At 59.4% G+C, this 11,286-nt stretch overlaps 1 protein-coding gene across 1 annotated transcript in view; it reads left to right on the forward strand.

Annotated features, from left to right (window-relative positions):
* Positions 1 to 11,286, forward strand: part of SNTG2 (syntrophin gamma 2) — a 91,655-nt gene that overhangs the window by 7,657 nt on the left and 72,712 nt on the right. The window contains 3 exon segments of the mRNA XM_015588122.1: positions 2,553 to 2,690; positions 11,057 to 11,113; positions 11,194 to 11,251. Coding sequence (XP_015443608.1) covers positions 2,553 to 2,690; positions 11,057 to 11,113; positions 11,194 to 11,251 — 253 coding nt within the window.

Here is an 11,286-nt window from a genome sequence, read left to right on the forward strand (position 1 = left end):
CCCTGCTCGTGTGTGTGCATGTGTGCGCGCATGTGCCCTGCTCTGTGTGTGTGTGTGTGTGTGTGTGTGTGTGGCTGTGCCCTGCTCTGTGTGTGTGTGTGTGTGTGGCTGTGTCCTGCTCTGTGTGTGTGTGTGCGTGCGCGTGTGTGTGCGGCTGTGCCCTGCTCTGTGTGTGTGTGCGCGTGCGTGTGGGCCTCGTGAGCGAGGCAGGAGAGGACGTTGGGAGTCTGGAATCCACGATGACCAAGGACGGGTTATGCGCCCAGCTGTGCATGGCTGAAAGTGGACCAGAGGAAACCCGTCCTTGTCCCACACCCGCCCCGCCCTGCAAGGCCGTGCGTGTGTGTGTGCACATATGTGCATGCGTGTGTGCACACATGCATGTGTGCGCATGTGGGTGTGCCCTGCCCTGAGTGTGTGCGTGTCTGTGTGTGTGTGTGCGCGTGGGTGTGCCCTGCCCTGCTCTGTGTGTGTATTTGCACGCGTGTGTGCGGCTGTGCCCTGCTCGTGTGTGTGCACGTGTGTGCGGCTGTGCCCTGCTCTGTGTGTGCATGTGTGTGCGCGTGTGCCCTGCTGTGTGTGTGTCTGTGTGCGTGTGTGTGCGGCTGTGCCCTGCTCTGTGTGTGTGTGCGCGTGCGTGTGTGCGGCTGTGCCCTGCCCTGTGTGTGTGTGTGCGTGCGCGCGTGCGTGGGTGTGCCCTGCCCTGAGTGTGTGCGTGTCTGTGTGTGTGCGTGCGGCTGTGCCCTGCTCTGTGTGTGTGTCTGTGTGTGTGTGTGCGTGCGGCTGTGCCCTGCTCTGTGTGTGTGTGTGTGTGCGTGCGCGTGTGCCCTGCCCTGCGTGTTTTCACAGCTCTTTCTTTTCAACGTTCTTCGAGTACGTGATAGTCACGCTTTAATTCATTTATGTCAGTGGTTCAGTGGAGAGAAGCTGCTTATTTCCGAATAAGCAGAGGAGGTGCATTAAACTGCGACTTTGACACATGCTGGGCCGGGCAGGGTGGGAGCGGCGGCCGGTGGACAGGCGAGCGGCCAGCCCGGCGGGGAGGGCGGGCGTGGGACAGGTATGGGCCCTGATGGTGCTCACAGCGTCGGGGACTTGCCAGTGGAGCGGGGCTGGGCTGGGGTGAGGAAAGACGCCCCCCCCAACCCGAGAGCAGAGGGCCGAGGTCTCCGCTTGCCAGATGGGAAGTCGGGGCCGGCGAGGGCCAGTGTTTGTTCTTGTTTTTCATGAGCAAAGGCCAACATTTCGCTCTAAGAAGCTGAGACGACCGTAAGCATCTGATTTCCAAGTAACATGTCACGAAGCTGCGTCCCGTTGGCTGAACGGCGGGAATGGCTGACGGCGTCTGTCGGGACTGAAAGCGGCGCTGGGATCAGCCTGTCCCCACCCCCACTCTGCTCCCCCGACCCTCGGCCGCTCCTGCGTCCGGGCTCCATGTCTCTGCGGGCTTCCCGAGGACGTGGATGTCATGCCCCGCAGCTTGGTGCTGGCCGTCTGGGACTGGCACGTCGTGTTTGTGTGGCGCCTCCGAATCAGCTGCAGCGCACACTTAATTTGACATGAAGGGAAGGTTTTCATAGAAGAAAGTGATTAGAATAAAATAATTTTGAGTCGGAATGCTTAATTTCTCCCGTTTGTTTGCGTTCCTGACCATTTTTTGACACTTTGAGCAGAAGCAGGGCTTACCTCAGATGGCATCGTCGGGCTCCGGTGGCAGCGAATGACAGAGGCCGGGTGTCGGGTCTGCACCGAGGGCTGTCGCTTCCATTAGCTGCAGCCGGAGGCTGACGCACAGTCCATTCCACATTCTCTGTCACAGCACAGCCGCCCTCGTCCCGACCTTTGTCCTGGAAAGTGCCTGTTCTCTCGTCACAACTCAGTGTCTCCTGTTTGTGGAGGCCCCCGAGCCGTGCCCGGGGGACTGACGGAGGGATGCATGGTGGTGGCGGGAGTGAGTGTGTCTGCGTGTTGTCTGAGTGGGTCACTGTCACACCTTTCCATGTGATCTGAACAGTTCTCGTCCTGAACGAGCGCAGCAGGGATGCCCCTGCTCAGAGCGCAGTGCTGGCCTCCAGTCACCTCCAGCAATGGTGACGGTGACGTCCTGCGCCGGCCTGCCCCTCCGTGGCCCCCCACAGGAAGGGTCGAGGTCACGAGCCCCGGGCCGGTCTGTCTCCGAGTGAGTGGCAGGGAGGGAGGGACGTGCGGGCTGCTCAGAGGGCTGGCGCGGCCACCAGAGGGGACAGGAAGCGCGGGGCTGCTGGGACATCACACCTCGTCCTTCAGCGCCAACGCGGCCAGCTTCCTGGACCAGGCGCACTGCGCCTGACGCCATGCTCCGTGACAGCCTCCCACCTCCAGGGGTGCACATGGCCCCCCGCCTGTGGCCCGAGCGGACGAGGCCGCTCCCCACCCCGCTGCCCGGGCCCCCGCGGCGCGTCCACGGGCAGGCGGGAGGCCCAGGAGGCGAAGTCCTTGCGAGGACAGCTCGCAGCGGCCGGCGGCCGCGTCCCTCCCTCACAGCCTGGTCTGTCTCCGCTTTGTGTCCGCAGACTAAAACGGGGGCCGCTCTGTTGCACAACGAAGCTTCTGGAAATGCCTACGACATCCGGCTGAAGCTGACTAAAGAGGTACTGACAATTCAAAAACCAGATGTCGTCTGTGTTAGTGGCAGCAACCCCGGCGCAAACGTAAGTGCCACAGCGCCCCAGGCCAGGGCGCCCCGCAGCGCCTCCCGCAGACAGGAGGCGTCCCCACACGCCAGCCACTCAATTTGGGGGTTCGGGCTACAGCATCTCCTGCTAACAGTCCGAGGGCTCCCCCAGGCGACAGCTGTTCGGTTTGGGGACTCAGGGCTGTTTGCCGAGGGAGAGGCGCCCGCCCTTGTTCAGACGCCCCCGGCTGCTGGCTTTCATTGTCACCAGACAAAGTGCCATTTGTCACTCGCTCCCTGACACTGTCACTTCCTTTGCCAACACATTCCCCTGGAGGAGCTGTGTGTGCAAAGTGGCCCCAGATACCACGAGATGGGACACGACGTGTTCTCACTGGGAACTGAAACAACGCAGTGTGACCGCCGGTCTGCGGACGGGGGACAGCAGCCCGAGGGTGTCTGTCTGGGAGGACAGACACACGGACGACGGCTTCGCGTCAGGGCCTCGGCCCGGGTGTCTGTGGACGTGGCCAGGTGCGCACGAGACGGCTGGCCCAGGCGTTACCAGACTCCCGGCCCAGAGCGAAGGCTCCTGGGGGGTGAGAAGCGCTTGTCGGATGCAACGGAGCCCTGAGCACCGTCGGGGGTGGGGACCGGCCCCTCAGGGCCCCGGATGCCCGCCGCCCCCCACCGTGGGCCTGCTGGGCCCGTCACCGGCCCCCGGCGCCGGCCCCGCCAGCTGCAAAACCTGGCCCTCGAGAAGCCGTGCGTGACGCTGCTTTTCCAGCGCGTCTCGGAGCCGCCCGGAAGACACTTTCATTTCGCGATGGCCCCGGTGACGCCTCAGTCATCGGATTTCCGAGTCCTTGTGACCTTTAACCCCTCAGTCTTTCCTTGGTAGGCACAGGGGTCCGCAAAGCACAGGGTGCTCCCCGAGAAACCGACGCGTTCGCCTCTCACGTGCGTGGCCCCCCACCAGCGGCACTGTCTCCCCTGGAACCCGCCCCCCACCCCCGTCCTCCGCCCCACGCCCGCTGCCCCGGTTCTAGCCTGTGCCAGCTGCTCCCCGGGGCCCAAATGAGGCGGAGCCAGCACAGCGGGGGGCAGGGGCGAGGCTGTCCCTTTTGCTCTCCTCTCTCAGGCCTCGGCGGTCCTGCTTCCGCCCCGCTGTGCCCCCCCCAGGTCCCCAGTGACCCCGAGGTGCGCTGTGAGCTCCTGCTGCCGCCGCCACCAGCTCTGCTCTGCCTTACCCCCTCCCCCCGCCCACCCTGGCCACGTGCACGTACATCAGCAGGGGCGGGACCAGGCAGGGCAGGTCAGGGCAGCGTTGGTAACATTAGAAGTGACCCTCTGCACAGTGGGTCTGTAACCTGCCACAGACCTCAGACGTGGCACCGTGAAAACACTTCGCATCACCATGCTGTGTTGTCCAGGGAACGTAAGTTGGCCTTTTTAAAATTCATCGTCGGATTCTCTACCGAAGGTTAAATTCTTGATGAAAATGATCAATCCCTCCCTCAGAAAGCTGAGTGTATGTTCATTCCTACAAACGTTTGTTTATGATTTGAAGGGATTCATTGATTCCCAAAACACCGCAGGCTTTTTGTGAAGAGCCGTGCTCTGCACTGGGGGCGGGTGACGCCACACAGCTCACACGACACACATACCCCTGCCACGTCTCCGCCAGTTCGGTACGCACCTCCCCTTCTGCAAAAGCGGGGAGCACGTCGTGGACAAACGCGCCTGAATCGGGTAAGGGGGCGTCGGAGAGAATGTTCCTCCACAGGAAAACACAACCAGCCACTTAGTCAGGATTCCTCCTGCACCCCACTCAGTCAGTAGGCTCCCCCTGTTAGTGCGAGGAACACTCAAAACCTGTGTTCTTCAGCCAATTGTGCAAATGACACCAACCCTGCCATGAGAATTTATCAGGTCTTTGGAGAACAGAAAGGACTGTTTTTGACGAAGGTCACAGCCGCTTCAGCACGAGGCCTCTGGGTTCTGAGGCGGCAGCTCTCGCGTGCGCGCGGTGTGGCTGGTCCCCTCGCTGGCTGCGGTGGGGCCCGGCCTGGGACAGTCACCCTGCAGGCGGACTTAGTCCGCAGGGCAGAGCGGGGTCTGCACAGTGCAGCTGCCGGACAGAGGAGTGACCGGGAGCTGTCCGCCTCCCCGAACCCTGAGTCGGGGGGGAGGGCAGGAGCTGGAACAGCAGGCATCGGGGTCAGCTCGGCGTGCGTGCCCAGTGCACCTGTGGGCACATCAAGCAAAGGTCGGGGTGTCACGGGGACCCCAGAACGGGCGACGGCACCACTGCAACCTGGCCGGTGCCAACGTCCAGACGCAGGTGCCGAGGCTGGCCGGGTGGCACCCAACTGGCATCCACTCAGGCCCAGCACCGTCAAGCAGTGGCGCGCTGTGGCCCCGGGGTTGTGGGGGGCTGGCCTCACACACTGCCCACTACCCCGTCCCGGAGGGGACCCCGCCGTGCGCTCTGCCTTCCCCTCCGCTGTCCCCGGCAGAGTCGGTACCGCTGCCCGGGCTGGCGTCTCGGCTTCCGAGGCCGGTTTTCTTGGTGGGGATGGCCACGGGTAGATGACATCTCCATTCCTGGTGGGACGCCCACACTCGGTGAAGGTCGGCACGGTTCCTGGGCCTGGGGGGACCTGGGGACTGGGCCGCCCTCCCGTGACCTGTGTCCCTGAGGCCACCCCAGGCTCGGCCCGTTTGTGGAGAGCGATCACGGGCAGATGGCGCGTGCTCCTCTCGAACCCGCTGAAGACAGAAGCACCACGTCCGTTGGTGACAGACGTCACTTTTATCACAGAGAGGAACCAAAACAATACTCACTCTTACAGCCAGAGGTTTTTAATCCTGCTGATTCGGCATCGGGCCTCGGGGGAGCCCAAGACTGGCAAACGGAGCCTGTCGGAGACGGGGTGGGGGCTGCAGACGGGACGGGGGCGCGGGTGGGATTTGTCATCGTGACCCTTGCTGCAGCAGCGGCAGCGTCTGGTCATCGTGTGCCTGACGTGGCCACGCGCAGTCCCCAGACGGCTCGACTGCAGCGACGTGGACGCTGCTGCTCCGTCCGCCTCGTCTACATCCCGCTCCCTCCTCCCGACCTTCGGTTTCACAGTTACCACCCCGACCTGCTTTAGGTTTTAAAAAATTTTTAATTTCTTTGTTCTTGCCCTTAATTTTCGTTGCTTTATTTCCTTACACGTAACGATCAGCTTCCCGTATCTTATTCAGCCAAACCACAAGCAACAGTAACGCAGCGGCCGTCTGCACTCACCTGACGTTCCCCGGCTCTTCCTACGTTGACCGTCAAACACGTGCTCGTCTCTCAGTCTTTTTCCCCAACTGAAAATCCATTTCTTCCCGGCTTCCGAGAGGCGGTTTCTGCACGTGTCCTCGTGCGGTACGTTGTCCTTGGTCCCTGACGGCCCCATTGCCGCCACCTTCAGCGGATGCTGCGATTTCTCCACCCACCCCGGCCACTCATCCTGCTCGTGACGACCGAGCCCAGTTAGGTCTGCCAGGCGGAGGTCACCGCCCCGCTGGGCCCCGGGCACCGAGCTGCGTCCGTGTCTGGGCGGGGGACGCTGCGTGGGAGGCACAAACACGGCCGCTCCCAGCCGTGCGCCCGGAGCCCGGCAGCTGAGAATCGGTACGCCCCGTGGGGCTGGCCCGCATCAGGCCCTTTGCCGCGAGCCGGTCCCTCATCGTGGTCCTGTCTCGTCCCTGGCAGTCGGCGCGTGCTCGCTGAGCGTCTGGCTCTAGGCCGGAAGACACCCTGCCTGTGAGAACCACAGCCTGCGGCCACGCGACTTGGCCATGAGGTCAGTGCCTGTTTGAGACTTGTTTGCCGAAGGAAGGCCACTGCCCTTGTCCTTGGATGGCTCACTTCCAAAAGAGTGGTTCGCGTCACGAAGCACTGTCCGCGGGGGAGAGGGACCTGAGCACGAACGAGCTGGCAGACGAGGCGCCCGACAGGCCCCGCAGCTCCTGAGGAAGTGACCAGTGTGACGTCCAGGGGCTGATGGCCGAGGGTTAGCTGTGCTGTCAGAGTCACACTCAGGGGAACGGCCGGCAGCCTCTCCGAAAGGCTTCCGAAGTGAGTAGCCAAGCGAGGCAGTCAGGAGGGGTCTGGACACGTCCCATGCATGTCTCCTTCCTGGCCGTGTGACGAGGTCCCACCAGCTCAGCAACGCACCCCACGCACCCCATCTCACGGGCCGCTCGACCAAGGGAAGCTCTGGCTTAAGATACAAAATCCCTGAAGTAGCGAATAGTTTTTGTTGTAAGAATTTACACCCAGGATTCCGTTCAAGGGTAAAATAACAGTTTGCGTGTGTCTGAGAGCCCACAGACACACTTCACAAGCGCAAAAGATGCAAAATCGCGTCCTCCAGACGCAGCTTCAAACAATTAAGATCGTAATGGGCGAGATATTTTGCGTAATCTGCTAACATTTTTGATATTCTTTCCTTCAGTTGTGTAACTTTTCAAGCATAGAAACATCGTAAAGAGCCTAAGCGGAGCCCGAGAGTTTTCGTCCGTGTCTCCTACGTGCGACGTGCCTGCCCCTCGCCGGGGTTGTAAAAGCCGTCAGACTCGGCCGAGGCCCCTCGACTGGGGTCCGGGTGGCTATTCCGCTTAAGCTCGGAAACTCTTACTTTACGTGGATTTCCCACATCCCGATTGTGTTTTTTTAAGTTACAGCGGTAGAATAACATTGTATCTTCTTTCTGCAAACATTCCGGTTTTGACCTTGTCCGTGATCCATGTAGATCTACCCCAGGCAGGTGCGTGTGGCCCGTCCCTTTTAGTTACTGGGGACCCTGAACGGATCGATGCCTTTCCTGCACAGTCTTGTTTGCATTTCAGCCCGCCCCCCACCCCCCGCCGCCAGGACGAATTCGTATTTTGAATTTGGTCAATGCATTTATTTCAGTTTACTTTCAATGATGCATAAACTCTCTCAAATTTCACCTTTGACCACATGAAGTCAAAACGAGGGGCCAGATTATACACATCACACAGCAGTAACTTGCAGACCAGTATTTTAGAGGAGTAGAACAAGAAATCTAACTTTAATAACCTAGAGTCACTCTTTTGTTTGACAAAAAATATATAATGGGCAAGAATTACCTTTGTCCTCGAAAGCGGCTCTGTCTCCAAACGTTTACAGTCGGAAGGGAACGCGGCTCCCGAGGTGTGACACGAATTCAATGCCAAGACTTGGCTTTGAGAGAGATGACAAGACGGAGACTACGTCCTGACGGACCCTATCTCTGCGCTCGTGACCAGGGCTGAATGGAACGTGAAACGACTTTATGGAGCTGTTGCCGCGACTTCGAAGCTGATTCTCCGGGGGTCTCGGCGCCCGTCTGGTGTCTTCTGGCTTCACGCCTGGGTGGGCGGGAGCCCCGGAGCCCGGTCGCGACGAGGCCGTGTGCGTGTGAGCGAGGTGAGCACAGCCCAGGGAGGGGTCCGGCCGCCGTGCTCCCTTCCGCGGTGGAGCCGCTTGGCGGGTCATTGCCCGGCGCCGGTTCTCGGCAGCGTGCGTGCTGACGAACGACAGTGGGTTCAGCTAGAAAAAGCCTTCGACGGCGTCATTCCCGTCTCGACCTCTGTGAACAGACGTGGGCGTCGTCAGTCAGGACACGCGGGGGCCGCGGCCGGGCCGCGTGGGGAGGGCTCCGTTAAAAGCTGCACAGGTTTTGGTTCCTGTTTATCTTTTTCACCATCTACTCATTTTCACAAGTCTTGTGTTGAAAATCAAAGTTCTAAGGTGTGACGATGTTAACGTCATTCCAGAGCCTTAATCGTCATAACATCTCATTCCTGAAAGCCCGAGTCAGCCGAACTTGTAACCCAGTTTTGAAACACTGGAGCTGCTTGATGTTCGAACGAGGGCGTTTGAAAAGCTGGGAAGGACCTTTGCCTGCAGGAGACTAAGCTGCCTGACACTGTTACGAAGCGTGGAGGCCACCGCTCCCTCTGGTGACTATGTCGCGTGGCCTTCCCCAGTGAGCTCAGGCCGCCGGAAGATGCGGGCTCGCAGCTCAGACTTCGGAAGTCCACCTTTTCACCATTCTGGGGGCCGGAAGTCCAAGATCAAGGTTCTGGCGGGGCGTGGGTCCCCGTCTGGTTTCTGGGTGCCCACTTCCAGGTGACCGTCCTTCGGCTGTGCCTTCATGTGGCCCTTCCTCTGAGTGAGCGAGCTCTGGACCCCTCCCCCCCCACCAAGGACACGTGTCCTGCCAGGTCAGCATCTGCCCGTGACCTCGTGTAACCTTAACTGCCTCAAAAGGCCTTAAGTCCAAGCAGTCACACGTGGCTAGGGCTTCAACACAGGATTCGGGGGGACAATTCAGTCCACAGCAACTTTCTGTGAAGGACACATAATATCATCCTTATTTTCCAGATGCAGAGACTCAGTTGTGCAAAGATTTTAATGACCGGGCCAAATTTACTCAGGAAATCTTAGCAGATTGCAAGGAGCAAATATTTGAATAAATAGTATTCTGGCTTAGAACAAAAGACGCGAGAGCCCCCAGTTCTAGTTCAGTTCTGAAGATGTTTATGGTGAATTCTCTTCCCTCCCGTTAGGCGTGTTGTCCAGAGTTTTGGTGTGCGTTTACCCGTTTGGCCACACGCGATCATTTTTGATGTTTCCTTTGAATTATCTTCCTAAGATCTGTACGTGAATGAAATGACAGATTTAAATGTCATTACCTGGCAAAGTCTGTAGAGGTAGAAACAAACATTTCTACTAAAAATACATTTGCTCTCACATATGCTCAGGTTCAAATGTTTATATTAATGGCTGAGATTGAAAAGTATTATTGACTATTTTGAGAAATCCTATATAGTAGACATTCCTGATTAACGCAACATGAGATAATCCAGTTTTCCGATCGTACGTTTCTCAGGAAATTTGAGCAGCGTGAGATGTGCGGTGTCATGCGAGGACCGTCCGCCCGTGTCCCCGCTTACCTGGGGCAGGGTGGGGGCTTCGTGCTCCTGGACGAGTGTGTGAGGTGGGCGAGCACACGTGAAGGCCCTGTCCGTGTTCGTGGGGGGCAAGCTGTGTGCGCTTCTCAGGCAGGGGTGCGTCTCCCCGCGGTGGCCTCACCCCACGCTGGCTCTGGCCGTCCTGTGTCTGCCCGCAGGAGTGTCCTGGCATCTCCGACCAACGCCTGGAACGAGCTTCTGGGAGGAGCTTGTCACCAGTCACCTTCATTTACAGGGAAAAGTGAAAATGATCTGGAGCTGAAGTCCCCGCTTACGGCTCTTTTCCGGGGTCTGATTAAATGTTTCTTTCACCAGTTATAAATGTCACGTGGGCAGAAACCGTTAACGTTCCGATTAAAATGTATTCTGTGTATGCTCTTTAAAATAGGTTAATTTGCTCTGCTGTTTGCTTCCTGTCTTTACTTTGAGCCTTGAACACGTTCGTTCCTAACAACAGAGTTGTGCTCTGGAGACGCGTCCTCCGCGCCGTGGTGTCTCCTCGTCCCGCGTCTTTCACTGCGGGCCCAGTGGCGCCCGCACGGCTCCTCCTGGTCCTTTGCCTCAGTCTGGCCTCCTCTGCACATTGGCTTTCGGAGCCATTCTGTCTGAAAGCGCCTACGGTTCCCGCAGAAATCAGAGCGCCGCACGTCGCCGCGGTCCTTCCCCGCGCGTCCCGCGCCGTCTCCCCGCCGGGCCGTCTCCCCGCAGGCCTCGCCTCCGCGTCCTCCCAGCCCCGTCCAGTTGCCCCTGGTTAGCGAACTGTCGGTCAGACAAGACACGTGCGCGGGCTCCAACGTCCGGCGGTCGGGAGAGGCCGGCGGTCAGTGCCCCCGCGAGGACGTGTTGAACGTCGAGCGCTTTGTCACCTCGGATACCTTTAAACAGGATCGGCACCCACGGCCACTGCACGTGGCGTAGTGGCCCAGCCTTGGATTCACCCCATTATCTAAAACTGGCCCCCAAATGATGGGACTATGCGGAGAAGCAAGGCAGAGAGGGGGCCACTTTGGGGATCGGAGAACGAGAGCAGACTTAAAACGGAGCCACGAGCGCCTCACCGCTCGGAGTTTGCTGCTCGGGAAACGGGGCGGCACCGTCCTCGGGGACGGGGTTGGGGGACAGCGCGGGGACTGGGCGGCTTCGCGGGGACGCTCGTGGGTTTCGCTAAGGCCCGCGAATGGTTCTGCGGCCGCTTTTCTTTCCACGCGCGGTGCAGAGACTGGGGATGTGCCATCGAGTCATTACTGTTATTTAAGCAACGTCACTCGGAAATATGTGACACCAGTTACTTAAGTTCAATGAGTACGACATGCATTTCGCGCTTCCTCCCCGATAGTGCCTTTTAACCTAAACTGGCTTGTTTTCTGAAATTTTTTAAAGCACAGAACCGTCACGCTTCGCAGACAGCCCGCCGGCGGCTTGGGCCTGAGCATAAAGGTACGAACGCCGCCTCCCCACGCGCCTCTGCGCCAGCGCTTCCGCGGCGCTCGTCACCTCTGTCCACTGCTGTCTTCTAGGGAGGTGCGGAGCACAGAGTCCCCGTCGTCATCTCGAAGATCTTCAAAGGCCACGCAGGTAAAAACGGCCAGACGGCCCCGCGCATGCGCGCG

The sequence above is a fragment of the Pteropus alecto genome, unplaced genomic scaffold (genome assembly GCF_000325575.1).
Source record: "Pteropus alecto unplaced genomic scaffold, ASM32557v1 scaffold61, whole genome shotgun sequence".
NCBI lineage: Eukaryota > Metazoa > Chordata > Mammalia > Chiroptera > Pteropodidae > Pteropus > Pteropus alecto.